Source organism: Saccostrea cucullata, unplaced genomic scaffold (assembly GCF_032062105.1).
Source record: "Saccostrea cucullata isolate Sc308-1 unplaced genomic scaffold, CSIRO_AGI_Scuc_v1 ctg305, whole genome shotgun sequence".
Classification (NCBI taxonomy): domain Eukaryota; kingdom Metazoa; phylum Mollusca; class Bivalvia; order Ostreida; family Ostreidae; genus Saccostrea; species Saccostrea cuccullata.
Window position 1 is genome coordinate 12,963 of NW_026938238.1, and position 23,414 is coordinate 36,376.

The following is a 23,414-nucleotide window of genomic DNA, read 5'->3' on the forward strand; positions in this document are numbered from 1 at the left end:
TTTTTCCCAGTGTGGTGAAAGATAAGAATTTTTAATATCTCGGACAACTTATTTTCAATAAAATGATTTTTTTTCAAAATCTTAAATGTTTTAGTCATACAAAAGTACTTGTTTATCACATAAAAGTATTATGAAGTTGATATTAAGACTATGCTTCAGTTCCTCATTGATAATATGCATACGGAGTTTATATATCGCAGTTGGTTCGATACGCAAGAGCATGCTCTACGTATGAACAATTTCTAAAACGAGGTAGATCATTGACAAACAAGTTGATGAAACAAGAATATCATCACAAACAAGTAAATAATTATGCACGTACACCTAAATTTTATTTGCTGATTTAAAATTAAATCAAGTTAAACAGCGCACAGCAATTTGATAAATGTACACGATAATATCCTTTTTTATTTGTGCTCTTCTATTTCGTTTATCATATACTTGAAGAGAAAGCGACTACTTTGTAGTTGTTTTCTTGAATTGAATACAATATCATAAAAATGAAGTTTTACAATATCATAGGTTAATTTTTAACCTGTAATTTTATAAGTATTCATACTTTACAACAGTACAATTTAAGCTAGAAGAAGGGCAAATTATTGAAATGCCTCATTCTTATTACTATCATGATGTAAATTTTGAATTTAGGGGGTGGGGGTTAAATGTAAAATTTACATCTTGACAACTGTCAATATTTAATTTTTCTCCCCCTAGTAAATTCAAAATTCACAACATGATAAACATATATTTTATTATGTACAAATATAGTACTAGTATTTAAATAAATTACAAAATAATTTACATCAACAAGATTAGTAAATAACAAAAATATCAGGTGTAAGGTAAACATATAAAATAATTTAAATAACATAGAATTTGTGATGTAGGAGGAACACAAGGTCTAAGGTGTTTTAATGGTTCTTTCTTTCTTCCAAGTTAATTTTGATTCCGTATTTAGCAGTCATGACAAACTGTGGGTAGTGTTCGTAAATATGACCCTCCACAAGGCTGACTTTAAATCTAAAAAAAGTTTTTAAAAAATTAATTCACTAAGGTAAATGTAATTGTTACACATATATCAATAGATTACTGAACACATATTATCCCTTTTTAAAACGTTATAAAACCAAATTAAATCTACCTTTTTATCAGTGACGCAAGCATGACTTTCTCCTCGCTGACTACAAAGTTCTGTCCAATGCAGTTCCTATTTTAAAACAAAATACGATGAAATGAAAAATTATAATTTTCTAAAGTAGTCGTGTTTACTGATTAAATGGAGCGCTAAATCAGGGACCCTAGCTGGTTATTAACACCAGAGATGGGTCATAACCACGGTGAGCTTCATGAAATAGTAGTAATCATATACATGTACATGTATAATACAGAATACTTCTATAAGCAAAAACTGAAGAAATGATACGAAACATGTCAGACATAATACTACCAAACGATTTACAGTGTTTATAAACATATTAATTCAAAGATCGCAAAATTTGCAGAAAGCTAACTTCAAACGGAGCTGTTGAATTCCGTGTACTATCAACCTATATCTTCGTAGTTTGTCTCGGTTTACAAACTGGACGAATTCGGAGCTTACTCTTGCTTATCGAATCAGATTGGAGTCATAAATGCCATATGCAGGTGCTGAGAACAACAGTTCGTATCTGTTGGTGCTAAAGTAGGACTTAAGTACAGTCTTAGTCTTTAGGCCGTTTCTAGAGGCGTGCCAAGATTTGATAATCTTAGCAAAACTAAAGTGACCAGTAGAGGTGACTTAATTACTAGTAAGTGTGTCTTAACTGCATGTATCTCATTAACATATTTAGCAGTAATATTACAAATATTTTTAATTATATTTTTACTTCACAATCTTATAAAGCCTAACTAAAACCGATAGGTAAGAACGACAACTTATATTGTGTATTTAAATTAAAAACGTATACATATAACTCCTTCATTGTTTCAGCAATATAATTATATAGATAAAGTAAAACCTTTGATAATTTATGAGAAATAAAGTGAACTGAAGTTTGACACCTTGCTTAGTTCGTTTTAAAACAAATTTAAAACATTGGCCCCACCATAAAAAAAATTGATAATTGAAAAAAATTCGATATTTTGCTACTTCAAATGAAATGAATTTCGCTTTACCTTGAGCCGGCAGAGAAAGGTATGTAACTGTAGGGATCTCGGTCTTGTTTTGTCTCCTCGTCAAATCGGCGAGGTCGGAACTCCTGTTACAGATTAAAAACAACTTTTATGTGTCACACATTTGTGTCGATCTACTAGACCAACTTAATTTTAATAAATAAGTTAAATTGTACTGTATCCACATCTTGTATTCACCTGTGGATCAGACCAAAGGTCTGGATGGTGATTGATGGTATGAAGAAGAATATCAATCTTTGTTTTGGCGGGAATCGTTATGCCGTCCAGTGTGAGTGGCTTGTCTGCGACCCGACCAATGAAAGGGACGGGAGTATGCATCCTCATCACCTCCTTCAGGAACATCGACATGTATTTAAGTGACGGAAGGTCTTCCCTGAAGTAATATGGATTAATCAAGAGATCATTTGGAATTTTTTGCGTCTCAATTTCAAGTATACTGTGAAATCACTAATGTCGTGGGGGTTAATTTTCTGATTTTTCAAGGTGTGGAGAGACCCTGGAATTTATGACCACCATTGAATATAAAATTTTCATATTATGCATTACTGCTTAATATTTTCCAACCATGAAATGAAATCCCCACAAACCAATTTTTTCCCTCAAAGCTCGAAAACTTTACCTCACGAAAATATGTGATTTTACAATAGTAGAAGTTCAAGTCTTTTTGCATTTCTCTCAATGTATTTTTAAATACCATTGAAGTTTGTCTCGCCCATTTAACACTTCCATAACCTCTTTGTAGAGAGTCTCCTGTTCCTCTGGGTGTTTTGCCAGGCTGTATATAGCCCAGCTCATGGAAGAGGAGGTGGTGTCATGTCCTGAAGTAAAATGATCCACTCAATTTAGAAACTACCGATTTGCAATGATTTTTGAAAAAAACTGGTCAGAGCATTTGAAGAAAATGCGTCATAATGTAATATTTGGAGACACAGTAGCAATACAGGATACAGACAAGACGGATTGATACTAGTATCCCAGACAAAATATGTAAAGGTATAAAAGGAAGTAAAGTTCTATTCACCGTTTGCAAAAGATGTGTTGCAATAAAAAATGAATGGTTATCTGACCTTCAAAAAGAAACGTGTCCACTTCTGCACGAATGTCAAGGTCAGAAAGTCCTTCCCCTTGGTCATCTTTTGCCGTGATAAGTATGTCTAGGAAGTCACGTCTTCTTTTCTGTAACTGACCAGGATCATCAGCCTGTAACAGAATTTTATTCTACATTATATGTGAATGGTCCATCTAATGTTAATAGATGGGAAAGGGTGAAGATTTAATTGTTTATTTCAAACTTGATTTCGTAGTGTAATGTGAAACATGTCTTCTCTACTTACCAGTGTCTTTCTTCTTGATTGTATAATGTCATCTGCAAACTGGTGAACAAAATCTATTAGTTTATAGAACTCCTTCCCTTCAGTCGAGAACTTATATATAAAATCAAAATAGAGCCAGGGTTTTCTAAAAACAAATAAGATTTTAAAAATGCATCATAACGATTAATAGTCAATTAAATGTCTACTCTTGGCTTCAATTAATTCCATAACAATCATTGTTGGGGGAACCAAATTTTTCGCTCTTAAATAAACAGTTGAGACGAAAGTAACAAAATGTTTAGTAGACAAAAACCATTGCTCCTTACAGTGATCGGCTTACTGTCAGCCTTGCCAGGTTTCTAACCGCTTCTGCATACGGATGATCTGATCTTTCAACAACATGCAAAAAATCTGTTATTAGATGAATTATTGCTATGGCGTAATTTTGCTATGTTTTCATCATTTTTTTTTCATTTGGAAACTTACCCTTCCTCCTGTACGTGTCCTTCGTACGACAGGGAACATCGCAACATTGTGTCTAGAGCCGCCAAGGTGACAAGACTATAAATTTCCACACTCTCCTTGGCATCGCAAAACTTCTGAAGTTTCCCCTTTAAAATTTAACCAAATACAAAAGTCTGTGATCTATCTATTGGTGAATAAAGGAATAAAGGATATGTAAGTCTAAGCTACTTAGTTGTTAATCGATATACTACCGGTATATTGTATATTGTTGGAAAACTATATTGATACCGGTATACAGTAAATGTGGAAGGAACCTTGAAAGAAATTCAAAATAATCACCAGAAATGCCAGTGTACGTTTAATTATTTGCTGCTTATTTTTTTCGATTTCGATTTCAATAATCGGAGGAGAAAATGGATAAAATAATTACCAGAAATATTTCAGCCACTTCGTTGTAGATGTCTACGTAAGGTCGGAGGATGTCGAAATGGAAAGCTGGAGTCAGAAGCCGTCTGTTTCTTTCCCATTTCTTTCCATCAGACAAAAGCAAACCGTCTCCTATATTGGAAAGATATAATTTGCAGCTCTGAACTTATATACAAAAGTCGAATATTTGTTGAGTGTAGTTCTGTACATTTTAAGAGGTAACGGATATTGGAACAAGAGATGTTTGAAAAACACTTATGCCCCCATCCTCCAAATAATTGAAATTTTTCTATGTTCAAGGGGCACAACTCTGTCCAAAATGGTCCGATCGTACCCAAAACAAAACTTGATCTAGATATTCTTATGATAAAACTGTATAACAAATTTAATTTCAAGAAGTGCAACCTCTGCGAAGAAAATCAACGGAAACCGATGGTGGACTGACACACAAAACGACAGACAGCAGCAAAGCAATATGCCCTCCCTTCATCGAAGGGATACATAATAACTTGAAAAAAATAATAAAAATTCTGATGGAGTATCAAATTGAAAAAAAATTCTTTAATTCTTACACACACAAAAATTAAGAAAAAATAAAAACATAATTTGACCTTTAATGATATCAAAGAAAAGCCTTTTGAATCTTTACCTAACCATGGTTCAACAAGTCTGTAACCCACGAGTTCATGTTTCGGTTTAGCAGTTGTCTCCTTTATCACTACTTTAGCCGTGTCAGGATGACAAGTGCTTATCAAAGGAACTATAAACATAATCCAACTACAAATAACCTTCGCCCGAGTTTTCTCCACAACTTCAGATGCGCGAGAACAAAATTCTGCCATGTCCTGAAACTAAAAATGTACTATGATATTACAGTTTGTGATATTTATCATGGTTTATAGTTTCTTTGAGACCTTTTCAATTCCGTTTCAGGAGTCGAAAAAAATGTGGAAAATTTCAAGCTTTCATGTACATATGTATATGAATCTTACAGGAACTCACCGTCGGTAGAGCGCTCGCTTTGTGATCGGAAGTTCGTGGTTCGAATGAATAAAAATAGATAGCAACTTTTTTTCGCCAGGCGCTCTGCCCATTGATGTGAAATTCGTGGGTCTTATGGATAAGACTCTAAAAACCGAGACATTGTTCCATGGCAGACGTTGGCACGATAAATGAAGAACCCTCACTGCTCTACAGACTTGAGTGCCGAGTACAGGGTCTAGACTTAAAGCCCTTCACCGGTATATGGTGAATCTTATATGAGTGAAAAATTTTCAAAGGGGCGTAAAAAATATACAATCAATTAATCAACCCTATAGGAACACATTCTGTAGAGCACTTGCTCCCTGAGTGGAAAGTCATGAAAGTACTCGACAAACCTAAGATGGTATTTAAGGAAAACAAGTGATCTTTTGCCAAGTGTTCGGTACTTTGAATTGAAAGGTGCGAATCTTTCGGATGAGACTCTACCCACTGAGGCCCTGTATCACGGCAGGCAGTGATGAGGATCCTTCAATCGAAATTCGAATGAGAAACTGGTAATAAGAGGGGGAATGAACAGTGAGTGTCAGCTGGTTAGTGGCAGATGGAATCACTACCGTCAAGACCAATGCCACAGAAATAAAACTCTCGACCACTTGTGTTGGCTAAAAAGACTGGAAGGAATCGTAAGATGAATATGAAGAGAAAAATAAGTACCCTGTCAAGAATGGGAGAAGGTTGACAAAGAAATGAAAAATTTCTGTTAAGAAATTTAAGAGTCTTTCGGAGAGAAATTGGAAAACATGACATGCATACTTCATATCAAGGCCACATCTGGCTGGTGGCAAAGGAAAAAGGGAACCATCCACATACATGTATGAAAAAGAGAAAAAAATAACAAGTATCAGAGGGTGCAGTAGAAAACAGTGATAAAGATAGGAAAACTGCCGGAAAAAAATCCGAAACGAACTAGAAGAAACTTAAAGAGCTGAGAAAGGTACATGTAGGTAGAATAAGGAATAGGAATCGAAAGAATACAAGAGAAAGATCAGCTCTCTTTATGGAATCACTGCAAGAGGTGTTCGATATGCAATTGTATTGTACCACAACGCGAATGGTACGATTCGTGGATGGAAATACATCTGAATAGAGTTCTATTCAATACCTTTTCAATTGTGTATACAAGCGCCTTCAGTTTGACATATTTTAAAGTCATTTCGGTAAATTCAGTCGCTGACCACTGTTGTAAAATCGGTTGGAAACGGGTTGAAAATATTGAAGAAATAGAGATTACATCAAAGTTCGCTCAAAATTTGGTAATTCCGAAATGCAGATTTTTACTGAATTGTGGAAGCTTATGGGTCTGATAGGATATCTTACGAGACAGTTCGGAGGTGGAGAAGCAAATGCCTGACTGCCGCAGAGTCCTTCAAACATGCAGTAGAATCTGACCGCCGACTTATGACTGTTCATCATTCATATCACTGTGTCTCGAAAGTCAAGAAAATAATTGAAAGAGCTGGTACATACACGATTTGTTTGCGTATTGCTATCATAGGTGCACTTTTAGTTTTAACGAATGATTTCTGCCAGATAGATATCGCACACTTAATATATTGACAGTTGGCCAAAGACATATACGAGTATACAAACCGCTTAACACCCATTCTCAATATAAGGGCACAAATGCCTCTCTGATTTTTTAAAAAATGAAGTTCAAGATAAAAATTTTTCTATCATTTACTTTTTAAAGAAAGTATCTGAAGATTTTGTTTCCAGATTTTTTTCATCAAATTATAATACATGAAATAATTACAAGACGATAAAGTAGAGGGTAATTTTATTCAGAAATATAGCTTGAAATGTACGTTACTCTTTCTTCAATGTCCAAAAAAATATGTCAAAAAAAATGTAGTCATTAAAATCACAATTGGAATATCTCATCTTAACACCAGCACATCCTACCAACTCTGTCAGCAACATATTTTCTCGGCATACGAACGTGCGTTTGATTTTTCCTTTCAAAAAACAAAGGTTACTTTTTGATCCAGATGTGCAAAAACATTCTTTAAAAATATGCTTTAAATTCTTCTCTCTGTTTTGTTAAGAGCGATCAGTTTGGAATCTTGTCATTTTTAATAGATACTGGAACCTAACATGTACATGTAGTAAAATTCTATTTTGAAGTTACTGTCTTTTTTAACATATATCCATACCGATTTAGAAAACTATGTAAATGTAACGTACATTTCAAGATATATTTCTGTTTAATAAAAAGCTTAAAATTCATCTAAAATTCATCTAAAAATTCATCGTTTTGTTTCAGTTTATTCCAAAAAAAGATTCTCTATGTAATCACATTGTCTTATATGTCACAATCACCACTATAAAGACACGATTGCCTCAGAATATGAGTAGGTAACGTACATTTCAAGCTTGTAATAATATGTAAATTAGTAATAAGAAAATATTGGGAAAAAAGCAATTTTTGACATAAAAATCATATCAATGAAGCGTTTTAATGCAGTAATATAAGAAAATTAATCATAATGTAACAAACGAGGTTATTGTCATCAGCTACAAGAATGTCACATCACTTCGGTAACGTTCATTTCACATATTATTGGAAAGTCCCCTCCACCTCAGTTCATAACCATTCTTTTGTGCTGTTTCGCCGAAATTGACATCGGTCGTAGCCTAGTTACTTCTAACTGTGTGCAAGGTTACAGACAAAAAAATATAAGAGTCAGATGTATTTTGCTATGGTCTAACAAATGTTCGTGTTTGGCCATTGAAACTTAACATAAATCTATTCCGAATATATCCATCGACAGTCTTGTTAACAATTTCATTTAGTATGTTGCAACATCGTTTTTCAAAACACAAACATACGTGCTTTTTAGCAGATCTGGAAAAATATAACCCAAAATGCAATGATTCAAACAAAACTGAGTATTCAGTATTTAAAATCTACGTGACCGTCTTGTGTTCTGGGTTTATTTGTTTTGTTTCTTTTTCTTTTCTTTTCTTTTTTGTTTTGTTTTCTTTTTCGTTTTTGTTTTTTTCCAATTATAAGCTTATGCATACCTTGTTTTAAATTATCAACAACAATTCAATTAATGTGAAAAGTCGCACATGAAAAGTAAACAAACTGCAAAAAGGTTGCCAAAGATGAATTTTAGACACTTAGAAACAAATTTTCTAGCATGTGGTAACAGTTTAAAACATTTACGAGGATTGGGGTGCATTTAGATGTGGCCAGTTGTCAAATGGATTGTAACGATAATTTTGTTTCGCTCGTGTAAACGCAATTCATTGACTAAATTAAAAAAAATGTCAGTTAGAAATACATAAAATGTACGTTACCATACGTAACGTACATTTCAAATATAAAAATGAATTCTCTTCCACAAGCATACGTTAGACGCGCAATATATTAATACTATTTGAACCTGCATATCATAAGAAATACATCATACAGGTTTCGTATTCAGAAATATATACCAGGTATCAAAATTATATTACATAATAATTGATCTTAATGTATTTTTTTCCTCAGTAGAGACGTTTCTTTTCATTAATTTTGGGATTTAGCCGACCTCCAACCTTTGAAACCTGTCCTTTGTGTACACATTCGAGTGTGTGAAAGTATTAGAATACATGAAAATTCGTGCGAGATTCACTTAATTCGAATTTCATGGTAACGTACATTTCAGTCACGTACATTTCAAATGATCACTTTTCATGTAAAAAATAATTTTTAATTGTGTTTAGCAAAACGTCTTTGCCAGTTTACAGGATACAAGGGGTTGCTTATTCAGAGTCGTCTCATATTTTCTACTTAATATGTATTCTTAATGGAAGAATATAGGTAACGTACATTTCTTTCTTATCTCTACGATTGAAAATGTCTTTCATTCCGTAAACATATTTATAAAAGTTGCTCAAGTTGTTCAATTTCATGTTACATTATCTAAGTAGGAGTAATAAATCCTTTGAAATTTCAAATTTAACCCATCAATAAATAAAGGAGAACAAAACTATCAGGTGTATAATCTTCGTGTTTGCTTGTAATGTGGTTGAAATAGAATTAAGCGACAGGGACATTGCACAATAAAAATTATTTATTATCACAAAGAAAATGTATTTATTGTTATGAAAAGAAATATATATGATACAAGGTTTAACTTATCAGAAAATTTTTACTTGAGAATCATAACTATATATTACACAGGGGGGATTCAGAATAATATTTGCCTCGGCGACAGTAACGTACATTTCAAATAGGCTACTATATTTGAATTTGGAACTCCTTAAATACCCTTTCAGATCGATAATTATATGAATTCTTAGTCATTGTTATATGACTATTTATAATGTTGATTTAAAAATTACATCAGTGGTATTTCTTTTAAATGAAAATGAGGCGACATCATTTGAGCCCTTATATTGAGAATGGGTGTTAAGCAATGGCTCAAAATGTTTTCCAAATTCTATCAAATTGCTAATATTGTTACATTGTTACGGGTGAGAAATATGGGTTCAATACTTAGGAGCAGTGAAAAAATGCTTAAGAAATCGTATCATAAACGACACCCTGTCTTAGGAATAAGGCATTTTCGTCTAATTCAATGCATACTTTTGAGCTTGTGAAGAAATTTTTGAAGTCCAATAATGTACCGTTTTGCAGAACTCACCGTCATCGTAATTTCCAATGCAACTCTTCTTTTTTTTCCAAAATTAAAAGCTTTTTATCTGGTCGTCTTTACAAGTCCCGAGAAGTCCGGGCCTCAGCCATCAGTCGACCCCTAGAGGTCTAGCTAATTAGCACACCTCGACGCATTTCATAAAAATTATATTTGGTGATTGAAATTTTGTATTTCAAACCATGGAAAATACTTTGAAGGGATTAAATGTTCATTTCAACATTTCATTATGTGAGTCGAATCCTACTGAGATATCGTACAATAAACAATACCTATCGAACAACCTTCGTACAAGTTTGCATCAAGTGATCTTGAAAAAGATCTGAAAGGTTAAACTACACATGAAGGAAAAATATTCGGATGAGATAAGAAACAAAGCAGTCGCTTACTGTTGATTGATCGATTGTTTATTGCTGAACGCAGAGTCGGCATTTCAGTTATAAAAGAGAATAAAGGCTGTACTCTCGCCCAAAAAGTCATCCGCGTGGCATAGAGGTTGGGGCGTTTGCTCTAGAGTCGCGGAGTATTCAGTAAGGAGTTGATCGTTACTTCTTGTGTTCAAATCCGCTGTGCAACGTGTAGACCTGTATTTCGGATAAGACATAGTCCGAGGTTCCGCGTCACAGTATGTTTGGCACGAAAAAAAGATCCTTCACTTTACAGTACTAAATTTGCAGACCTCCACTGGCAAGTGGTGGCATCTCGATACTTGTGAAAAACGTGTGAAAAAGCAGAAATTTAAGTTTATTATTGAAAAGTTTAAACCCAACAGTAGTCCCAACCATTCCTTAAAGGAGAAATGGTATGATTTGCACAAACTTGAATCTACACTACCTGAGGATGCTTCCATATAAATATGACCAATCATGGCTTTGTTATTCTTGAGAAGAAGATTTTAAAAGAATTTTCCTATATATTTCTATGTAAAACTTTGGTCGGCCATTGTTGCCCCACCCTACCTCGGGGGATCATGATTAGATCAAACTTGAATCTACACTACCTGAGGATGCTTCCATATAAAATGATGAATCATGGCTATATTATTCTTGGGAAGAAGATTTTTAAAGAATTTTCCAATAATATATTTCTATGTAAAACTTTGGTAGGCCATTGTCGCCCCGCCCTACCCCCAGGGGTCATAATTTGAACAAACTTGAATCTACACTACCTGAGGATGCTTCCATATAAATATGATCAATCATGGCTTCGTTATTCTTGAGAAGAAGATTTTTAAAGAATTTTCCTATATATTTCTATGTAAAACCTTGGTTGGCCATTGTGGCCCCGCCCAACCCCCCGGGGGTCATGATTTGAACAAAATTGAATTCACACTACCTGAGGATGCTTCCATATAAATATGATCAATCATGGCTAAATTATTCTTGAGAAGAAGATTTTTAAAGAATTTTCCAATAATATATTTCTATGTAAAACTTTGGTAGGCCATTGTGGCCCCGCCCTACCCCCAGGGGTCATAATTTGAACAAACTTGAATCTACACTACCTGAGGATGCTTCCATATAAATATGATCAATCATGGCTTCGTTATTCTTGAGAAGAAGATTTTTAAAGAATTTTCCTATATATTTCTATGTAAAACCTTGGTTGGCCATTGTGGCCCCGCCCAACCCCCCGGGGGTCATGATTTGAACAAACTTGAATCTACACTACCTGAGGATGCTTCCATATAAATATGATCAATCATGGCTTTTTTATTCTTGAGAAGAAGATTTTTAAAGAATTTTCCTATGTAATTCTATGTAAAACTTTGGTCGGCCATTCTGGCCCCACCCTACCCCCGGGGGTCATGATTGAATCTACACTACGTGAGGATGCTTCCATATAAATATAACCAATCATCATGCTTTGTTATTCTTGAGAAGAAGATTTTTAAAGAATTTTCCCATATATTTCAATGTAAAACTTTGGTTGGCCATTGTGGCCCCGCCCTATTTTCCTACCCCCGGGGGTCATGATTTCAGATTTGCACAAACTTGAATCTACACTAAGGATGCTTCCATATAAATATGACCAATCATGGCTTTGTTATTCTTGAGAAGAAGATTTTTAAAGAATTTTCCCATATATTTCTATGTAAAACTTTGGTCGGCCATTGTGGCCCCGCACAAACCCCGGGGGTCATGGTTTGAACAAAATTGAATTCACACTACCTGAGGATGCTTTCATATAAATATGACCAATCATGGCTTTGTTATTCTTGAGAAGATTGATTGATTGATTGTATACTGTTTAACGTCCCTTTCCAGAATATTTCACTGATATGGAGACGTCACCATTGCCGGTGAAGGGCTGCAAATTTAGGCCTATGCTCGGCACTCAGGGCCTTTGAGCAGGGAGGGATCTTTATCGTGCCACACATGCTGTGACACGGGGCCTCAGTTTATACGGTCTCATCCGAAGGACCGCCCTATTTAGTCGCTTTTTACGACAAGCAAGGGGGTACTGAGGACCTATTCTAACCCGGATCCCCACAGGACATTCTTGAGAAGAAGATTTTTAAAGAATTTTCATATGTATTTATATGTAAAACTATGGTCGGCCATTGTGCCCCGCCCTACCCCCGGGGGTCATGATTTGAACATATTTGAATCTACGCTACCTGAGGATGATTACACATGAGTTTCATCTTTCCTGGCACAGTGGTTCTTCAGAAGAAGATTTTTTTGAAAATGCCATTATTTTTTCACTAATTCATAATTATCTCCCCTTGGAAGAGGGCGTGGCCCTTCATTTGAACAAACTTGAATCCCCTTCACCCAAGGATACTTTGTGCCAAGGTTGGTTGAAATTGGCCCAGTGGTTCTTGAGATGAAAATGTGAAAAGTTTACAGACAGACGGACAGACGGACGCCGGACAAAATGTGATCAGAAAAGCTCACTTGAGCTTTCAGCTCAGATGAGCTAAAAAAGCAAGGGGACGTTTAAAAAGAAAAAATAAACAAACCATTTAAGAGATTTCTAAACACCATGAAATCAACAATGAAAGATCAATAATCTAATGATAGAGTAGGAAAGAAGAGGGATATCCGTGGACAAAAGATTAAGGAGACAACAAACAACCCATGAGTAGAGGCATGCTACATGAATGATATATTTAATCTTTGCCACAAAAACACGCACAGGGGAAAGGAATTAGCATAGCTAAGGAGGAAACAACAAGAATATGTACAAGCCTTCAAATTCGAGATAGAGCGTCTACTCTAGAGTCGTGAAGTAAGGAGTTGATCCTTACATCGCGGATTCGAATCCCACTGTGGGACGTGGAGACCCCTTCGGATGAGACCGTATAAACCGAGGTCCCTTGTCGCAGTAGGTGCTGGCACGAAAAAGATCCCTCCTTGCTCAATGGTCCTAAGTGCCGAGTATAGGAGAAAATTTGCAGCTCTCCACCGGCAAGTGGTGGCATCTCCATATGTCTAAGTGAATATTCTCGAGAGGGACGTTAAACACCATACAATCAATCAATCAAATTCGAGATGCTCTTTACTTTAAATGGACAGATTCTGAAGATATCATCGATTTTTAACAACCTCATCAAATGTTTAGTAAATGGTACGACGAAACCAAAAAGGAAATCAACAAAAGGAGACTTCTAGAACAAGAAGCAGCAGAGTCTGCTTTCTGTCGACAAAACTTGACTTTTCTTTGAAATATGAAACGTGTTCTTTCATCGTGAAATCCAACATCGACAAAACAACCTATACAGGGGAATGAAAGGAAAACTCAGTTGGTGTTCCCGACAATGAATAAGAGTATCGTCGTACTTTTCATTAGTTACTTTTTACAAGACAATCAAGTTGTGCTCACCTCTTCATCAGTAGTCAAAGACTGGGAAAACTGGGAAAGCTCGCCTCGCAATGATCTGCACAAACTACAAAGGTTCAAATATAAGATAAGTGACTACAAGGGTCCAAATATAAGATAAAAGGGAGTATATCTACAGTCGAAGCGGAAAGCATCCTATGCAAGATCAGAAACGGAATCAAGAATTCGCAGTAAGGACATTGTGGGAACTGTCCGTGAAGGGAGAGGCTTAACCACTGAGTTAACAAGACGGATCAGGGCTTCAGACAAAGATATTTTAGGATACAACTAGACAGAAAGGTGATTCAACTAGAACAAGATTTGAAATATCCAACTAGTAGGGATGGGAAGCCAAGGAAACTGGACTATATGGAAAAATTAACAGAGTATGCTGACATTTAGTGATCCGTGAATATTGAGGAAAACATTTTTCATACACCAGTTTCTAGCATGAGCTTTTGTTGTATTACCAATATCAACAAATAAGGGAATTAGAGGAATGGCAGAGACCGATGTACCCTCTATGCCAAGAGACAAATTGTCATCTTGTCAAGTTCCCAATACCAATAGAAAGTTCAGGTGGAAGCATGAACATGTCTTCAGAACACCAGTCCATACAAAGTACGTTAGAGACAGAGTTGTAGAAGAACAATAAAAACCAATTTCAACCATATACTTTCCTCGCAAGTGGAGGCAGACAATGGGGCCACCACAAAACACAGAGTTGGCAAACTGAACGTAGCAAAATACTGAAAGCTGCAAATCACCATTGAAAAGAAGCTAATATTCCGACTGATAGTACACACCACCAAATGACCTGGTTTTCCAATAATATCTGAGGACAGGAAGAAAACCATTGACTACAATATCATAAGTATGAATGTCAGGGGACAAGTACAAACTTACAAATGCTGATTATCTGACACGTACTGAAAGCAAGAAGGATAACAGAAATAGAACTTCTCGGTGGAAATCAGTATGTCCATCAGCATTAAAGTGGGGGAGGATGGCAGCGCTGCGATAAAGTGACAAAAGGAGATAAAGGCAGTCAGCGCTAAAGCCACGGAGGCCTAGAAGACATCCAACTGGCTGGTGCTACGTAGAGAAGATAGTACTGGGAACGTAATCGTTGTTAGTATTAAAAAACTAATCAACTTCTGCTTACCCGCCATCGTTGCAGATCAGATGATGAACCGTCTTGAGACGAATGGGTCCGGCTGATGACTCGAGACCAAATAGTTCAGGTACTATTCATTTTATATTAATTTAATGGAATTTTTTATCGAAAAGAATATTGCTAGTCTGCTTAAGGGCAGACCTACAAAGTACCGTATATTCTTAAATATTTTATTTCAGAATTGTAAAGGTACTATTATTTATAATAATCAAAGGATATCAAATTTTTAACGTCCCTTTCGAGAATTTTTCACCCATGTGGAGACGCCATCACATGGAGTTAAAGAGCTGCAGATTTTAATCTGTACTTTGCACTCAGAGAGCTGCGAAGGTTTAAACAGTCTAATTCAAAGAACTGATCACCACGTCCCACAGTGGGATTGGAACCCACGACGTAAGGAACAATTCCTTGCTCCGCAACTCTAGAGCAGACGCTCTACGACTGCCCACACGAGCACAAATAAATGAATTATGGATTTGAAAGTAAAGCTTTTAAGGAGGTCTGTGATTAAATCCAGATTATGACTACCGATGAATTTAATCAAAAGAACCAACTTGTCAATATTTAAAATAAAATTTCGAACATTATTCATAGAATAAGGAAAACGGACAGTAACGTACGTAGTGTTAATATTTTGACAGCACCTTCAGACATATTAAATACCGATTACATAAAATTAAGAACTATGAAAAATGTGTGGTCTCAATAAAAGAAACAAATTAATTAAGCACATTTCTCATCTTACCAGTAGCAGGTGCCCCCAGATTGGGTGATGGGGTCCTAACTGCACCATCCTGTCGGTGATGGTCTTCATTTTTCTGTAACGTGTGTAGAAGCGGACCAGGTAAGACAAACCGAACACAGCCAGGAGAGTTATTAAAATGGTGGTAATCATGGCTAAAACAAACTCCTATCTCCAACCACTGGAAAATGAAAAGCACTGTAAAATGAAATGTCAAATAAACGCTATCTTTATTAATTTATCTAAGAATCAATGAATATCCATGACCAATTTCTCTACAGGACGAACACTACGTTCCTGTCGCGACCCAAACCACTATGCACAAGCTTTCCTTTAGTCCACGATACAATTAGAGCTTTGGAATGATCTTTCGCGATGAATACCCGCAAAAGAACCCTTCAAATTTAAAACTCTTTATTAAACACAAACGCTTAAAAAAAAAAAAAACGGCCAAACATTCCCTATTTAAGGAACAGATATCAGATACACATACGACACAGAATGTTTTGTAGTACTCAGAATTCTGACTTTTTTTCCAAAACTCAAACTGTGTTAGTAGAAAAATTGAAACAACGACAAATATCTCGAATATCACTCTATAATGACCAAGGTGGAGAAAACATTTCTACATCAAAAAATCTAAGTTTTTATCCCTGTGGTCGGTCATCTAGTTGAATAAATAGATGCTTAAACTTGTGATCACATGACAATGTAGATCATGCGTTTCTCATCGAATATAGTTTTAAAAACTGCGCACCATACATCGATTGACCATATACAACGATGTCAATGATTAAATAATACGTTACACCAAAGAGATCATGTTAAGTCTGTCGTCAGAAATAATGCATCAAATTTATTAGGAAAATATTTAACCGAGGTTTATCCATGTCACTTACCCTAGTAACAGTTCTATCATAATATTTGATGTAAAATGTGTAATGTCCACCCTTAAGGCTCTGTTAAACAGTTACAGCGTGAAGTCCGACAAAGTACGGAACACGGATACGAACATACATGTATTTAACGTACGTGTACTTTAAATGTTTAAAGTCCCCTATATCACATGCAATTTGTTAAGTTCTGTGTTCCGGGTAAATATAAACATGTAGTTGCATTTGACACATGATTGTTTCTGGAGGGAATAAAGCACTGCTCTCAGGCTAGATATCAAGGGTATAGGTACATGCCGTGTTTCTGGAGGGTATAGAGCACTGCTCGAGCTCTAGACATCAAGTCAAGGTACATGCAGTGTTAATGGAGGGAATAGAACACTGCTCGAGCTCTAGACATTGATGGTACATGCCGTGTTTCTGGAGGGAATAGAACACTGCTCGGGCTCTAGACATTGATGGTACATGCCGTGTTTCTGGAGGGTATAGAGAACTGCTCTAGACATCAATTCAATTCAATTCAATTTCTTTATTGATTCACCAAACATGTTGGCATACAACCATGTTACATATAAAAGACAAATAATAAAATACATACATACATGCAAGTGTATGGATCAGTGAAGTCAACTATGCAGAGTAAATATTACAACTTGTAGATTAAATATAATCATTATGCAAACAGTATAGTATGGACAGTGATGAGCTAGTAAATGCATTAAATATATAAATTATAATTGCGCTTTATTTTTGGAACGCAATTCAAAACATTCATATAAAAATTCACATAGCCTTCTAGAATGAACTGCATTGTCAGGACTACAAAATAATTTACAATGATTTTCTTTCAATATGTTATCGTTTAAATTACAGATGTTCAAAGGACAGTACTTTTTTTTCGTAAATCTGTATATAAGGGACAGTCATATAATATATGAAATGTATTTCACTTTCTACAACAGTTTTACAATAGTGACAAAAACGCGATTCTTTTGGGATAAAAGGCTTTGAATATCTGCCTGCAGAAATTCTCAGTTTTGTTAATTTAGAACGTATAGCTTTATTTATTGGATATTTTAAGTAGTCTTGTAATTCATAATTCTTTCTAATTTGACTGAAAAATAATAATTTACCACATTTGGAGAATTCAATGTTCTGAAGTTGCAAATTAACATTTTTTATGTAAAAATTCTTCAAGCAGCTGCTGAATGTGTAATCAGTTATATCTAATGAGGGAAGGTTAAGTTTCTTTTTTAATTTATCAATCTGACTTTGCCAATTATCCTTTACACCATTACTATATAGGTTGTCATCTTCTAAGGAAGCAGCAATAAGAATTTGATTTCTAGTGCCATTTTTATTCTGAACATTTTTTAGTCTCTTATAGTATTTAAACATTGAGATGATAGCTTTGTAACAAATAGGGACTGTTCCTAGCTCATACTTAATGGCTAAATTTGAAGCTTTTCTCTGTACACCCAAAATATCTTTAAATATCAAATGCTGTATCTTTTCAAAAGGTAATTGATCACAATTGTTTATATTAATATTAAAGTCTGAAATCCATATCTCAGAACCATACAAAATGATAGGTTCAATAAGTGAAGTATATAATTTTAAAAGAGTTTTTACAGATAAGTTATTATGAAAAGGTAAAGAGTGTTTCATTGCATAAAAAGCTTTTCTTGCACGGTCAGCTAATTGTTCAGCTGCATACTTAAGCTTACCATTATAAGTAAAAATAATTCCCAGATATTTATATTCATGTTCAAGATGAACTATTGAATGATTATAATAAAAACAATAGTGAGTAGTGTCAATTTTCTTATTTGAGAAAATCATTGCTTTAGTTTTATCAGAGTTAACAGTCAATTTTGATTTTAGGCAATATTCTGAGAGACAGTCTAATGAGTTTTGGAGACCTTCTTTTGTAGTAGAGAGGAGAATTAGGTCATCTGCAAAGAATAAATGTCCAACTTCAATATTTTGTAATTCAGGAGGACTTGTGTTATAATTAATTAAGTGTGAGTAGAAGTCATCAATAAATATATTAAAAAGAATAGGGGAAAGATTATCTCCTTGTTTAACCCCACGTGTAGCTATCAAATGTTCACTATAGTAATATTCATCTTTACAACAATATTTAGTACTCGAGTACATACCATTTATAATATTGTAAAATTTCCCACCTATGCCCTTTTGGTATAGTTTGTGTAACATTAAAGTACGATCAACTGTATCAAAGGCTTTAGTAAAATCCACAAAACATGCATAAATGTTTTGTTTCTTCCATTTTAAATACTTATTTATAAGAGTTTTTAAAATAAATATATTATCTGTGGTACGGTGGTTTCTTCTGAATCCAAATTGATAATTACTCAGTAGGTCAATTGTTTCCAAGTATGAATTTAGGCGGCATTGTAAAAGTCCATTAAAGAGTTTCCCCATACAGCTTGTAAAACTTAATCCTCTATAGTTCGATGGGTTACATGGGTCACCAGATTTATAAATAGAAGTTATACCAAATTCCAGGCTTCAGGTATTTTCCCAGTAAAAAGAATTTTATTAAAGAGTTTTGTCAATATATTTAGAAATGTACTTGAACCACTTTTAATAAACTCATTGAGAATTAGATCTTGTCCAGGTGATTTACCATTTTTTAGACTTTTAATGCCAAGTTTGACTTCACTGCATGTGAAAGGGTAGTCAAGGGGAGTAAGTTTCTGAATTTCAGATTTATCTACATATTCACAGGAATTACCGCCCTTAGAGCACAATAAGTTTTGATAGTGATTCATAAATGCTTGAAGTCCTGGATTGGAAGAATTTGAGTTTTGTTTAATTTTATTTTTGTTTAGGACCTTCCAAAAATCTTTTGAATTGTTCTGATTTAGATTGTCGATGTTGTCAGCTTATAAAATTCATGTTTTGATTTCTTTTTCATTCTGTTAAATTCCCGTTTAGCATTTGCGAAAGCCTGTAATAAATTACAATCTTTAGGGTTTATTTGAATTCTTCTTCCAAGTTTGCGGACTTCTCTTTTTAGTAGAGATATATCATTAGACATCCAAGGTTCTGGTTTTCTCTTGTTTATTTTTCGATTATGTATTGGTGGTTTAAAGAGAAGTGTTTTAGATGCAGCTGTTAAATATATTTTAGTTAATTTATTGTTAATATCATCAATACTTAAGTCTTTCTCATTTAGACTATTATCAAGTTCAATTAGGCTGTTTGTGCTCTCTACATCAACAAGGGCTGTTTGGTAAGCAAGTTTACATTGATTAGACCAAATGTACTGTCCTTTCAATGGGGTAGATCTACATTCAATATATGATTCACATGTAACTGGGCAATTAAAAGCCCCACACTTAAAACTAGTACAAATAATGCTATGATCAGACAATTCTGTAGGTGGTAAAACATTGAAATACAGTATATTATGTAAAACATGGCTGGTAGCCAACATGTAATCAACACAACTAGAACCATTAAAATTATAAAATGTACAATAACCAAGGGAAACACCAAGGAATCTTCCATTAAGAATTCTAAGGTTTAAAGTTTTGCACAGGGTAGATAAAAGTTCACCATGTAAATTGGTTTGATTATCAGTATTATTGCGTGGCAAAATAGAGTCGGGTGAGTAGTCTAGAGGCACAGGGCAGTCAGAAAATGTTTCATTTATAGAATCATGTGGAATAAAATCAAGTAGATGTCCAGTGCGTGCATTGAAGTGTCCACTTATTAATACTTCTCCAAGTGACTGAAAATGGGAAACTTCAGTAGTAATTTGAGAAAAAATATTTTCAGATATATCTTTTGATTTGTATGGTTTAACATAACAAAAACACAAGTAGAGTGTTTGTGACCTACAGTTTGGAATAATAACATTTTCTACTTTTATCCATAAAGAGTTATCAGTATCAAGAGCATATATAGACTAGATATCAAGTGAAGGTGCATGCCGTGTTTCCGGAGGGAATATCTAGAGAATTGGTCTAGATATCAAGTAAAGTTTCATGCAGTGTTTCTTGGGTGGGAATAGAGCACTGGTCTAAGATATCAAGTGAAGGTACCTAACGTGTTTCTGGAGGGAATAGAACACTGCTCTAGATATCAAGTGATGTTATATGCATGCAATGTTTCTGGAGCCGGGGAATAGAGCACTGCTCTTGATATCAAGTGAAGATACATGCAATGTTTCTGGAGGGAATAGAGCACTGCTCTAGATGTTTTAAAAGTGAAGTTACATGCTTGGTTTTTGGGAGAACTGCTCTACCTAGATATGAAGTGAGGTTACATGCAATGTTTCTGGAGGGAATACCGGTAGAACACTGCTCTAGATATCAAGTGATGTTTAAGGCAACTCTCTTGAGTAATAAATAATAAATTAACTAATAAGACAATTTGATTTCCATTTAATGAATTATGTTCTAAACTAAGAAAACCAAGAGATCTGTACATTCTTTGGAACCTGAAACTGGCAATTATTCAAAAGCCGTGTCTCATTTTTGTCACCCATCTAAAACTGATTTAGAAGTTGTAATACATTTCACATTCGATGTAAGTTTTCTTAATGAAATCTACAACGTTCAAATTTCTGCTCTAAGGATACCCAACATTAAGAATTCTTTGCTTAAATGATTGCTGTACAGGTGTACATACAAAGATTTGTGGATTGCAGAAAAATTATTGGTTTGAGGGCATTTTATTTTATACTTATAGATGAAGAAAAACATTGATATTTTTAATTAAAAAATACATATTACCGGTAATTTTTGATAAGGATTTGAAATTGAATGGAAAATTGAACATCCAAAAAAATAGTGATTTCACTGTTATTGCCATTGCATTAGGAAAAGAGGAGCAACCCCCCCCCCCCTTAATTTTGCCAATATATAGTCAGCATGAAGAATGGGGTAATTGTAATCAGGAATTGTTACTAGCCCAAATTAATTACACTTTTCTGTGTAATCATGAGAAATCAGTTTTAACCACTCATTTTAGCTCTACTGGTCAGAGACCAGAAGATCTTATGCGATAGTAATTCGTCCGTCGTCCTTCCGTCTGTCTGTCGAGCTGTCTATCCGTCTGTCTGTCTGTCTGGAAACAATTTTTTTCAAAATGCTACACCTCCTACAGTTTTGGTCTGATCTCAATATAACTTGGCACACAAGTAGACTACACTAAGATACATGTACATAATTCTGTGTATCGGTTTTGGATTTCGATGAATGGTGTTCACATGGTTACTAAAAATAGAAATTTCTGTGAAATACTTTCCAAAATGCTACTCCTCCTACAGTTTTGGTCTGATTTCAATATAACTTGGCAAACAAGTAGACTACACTAAGATACATAATTCTGTTTATCGGTTTTTGATTTCGGTGAACGGTGTTGCCATGGTAACTAAAAATAGAAATTTCTGTGAAATACATTTAAAATGCTACTCCTCCTACAGTTTTGGTCTGATTTCCATATAACTTGGCACACAAATAGACTACATTAAGATACATAATTTTTTTTTATCTGTTTGATTTCGATGAACGGTGTTGCCGGGGTTACTAAAAAAAAGAAATTTCTGTGAAATACTTTTAAAATGCTATTCCTCCTAGAGTTTTGGTCTGATTTCAATATAACTTGGCACACATGTAGACTTCACTAAGATACATAATTCTGTGTATCGGTTTTTGATTTCGATGAACGGTGTTCCCATGGTGACTAATAATAGAAATTTCTGTGAAATATTTTCAAAATGCTACTTCTCATACAGTTTTGGTCTGATTTCAATATAACCTGGCACACAAGTAGACTACACTAAGATACATCATTCTGTGTTTTGGTTTTTGATTTCGATGAACGGTGTTCCCGTGGTTACTAAAAATAGAAATTTCTGTGAAACACTTTCAAAATGCTACTCCTCCTCCAGTTTTTATCTGATTTCAATATAACTTGGCGCACAAGTAGACTACACTAAGATACATAATTCTCTTTATCAGTTTTTGATTTCGGTGAATGGTGTAGCCATGGTTACTAAAAATAGAAATTTCTGTGAAATACTTGAAAAATCAATTCCAAATCACAGTTTTAGTCTGATTATAGTACATGTATAATTTGGCATGCAAGTAGTGTACACTGAGATACATGATCATTATTCTGTTTTATATTGTTGTTGTGAAATTTCAAGTCACAACTGCCACTTTTCTTTGTTTAAAGTACAAACCAGTAGAGCTACAGTCTTGACAGAGACTTCTGGTTTCTTTTAAGAAATTGGAATTTAATTAAAAACCCTATAAAAAAGTTCTGACATCTTGATAAATTTTGATTATGTCTTTGATTATAATGGTCAAAATAAAACCAATTTCATTCATATTCATGGAATAATTTTCAGTCTAGAAATGTGCATTTAGCAAGATCTTTTGTCTACTATATCCTCCTGCCAGAAATCTCTATAAATGCTTACTGTTTTGTGCCCAAAATGGAAATTACATTTTAAGGGCCTATCATCCTACATTTCAAACATCATTAAAAAAAATCATTGTAAAATATTTTGTATGTAGTTTGAACCAGAAAAATATGTAAAGTTTTCCATGAATATTATGATTTGCATTGCATTTTAAAAGTAGAGTGCAATAACGCATATTTTCTATATTTTGTCAAAATAATGCTGTATGTCAAATGATTATCTATGAAATTAAAGGTGTGTACATAGTG

At 34.5% G+C, this 23,414-nt stretch overlaps 1 protein-coding gene across 1 annotated transcript; it reads right to left on the reverse strand.

Annotated features, from left to right (window-relative positions):
- Positions 1 to 838: 838 nt before the first annotated feature.
- LOC134249715 (leukotriene-B4 omega-hydroxylase 3-like) lies at positions 839 to 16,794 on the reverse strand. The gene is made up of 13 exons (XM_062732063.1): positions 16,707 to 16,794; positions 15,811 to 15,988; positions 5,026 to 5,227; positions 4,381 to 4,508; positions 3,972 to 4,096; positions 3,812 to 3,874; positions 3,507 to 3,630; positions 3,240 to 3,372; positions 2,867 to 2,990; positions 2,350 to 2,545; positions 2,155 to 2,237; positions 1,142 to 1,207; positions 839 to 1,020 (listed from the first exon to the last, which is right to left on the reverse strand). Exons 2-13 carry the CDS (start codon positions 15,958 to 15,960, stop codon positions 912 to 914), a joined length of 1,503 nt encoding a protein of 500 aa, XP_062588047.1. The 5' UTR covers positions 15,961 to 15,988; positions 16,707 to 16,794; the 3' UTR covers positions 839 to 911.
- Positions 16,795 to 23,414: the final 6,620 nt, after the last annotated feature.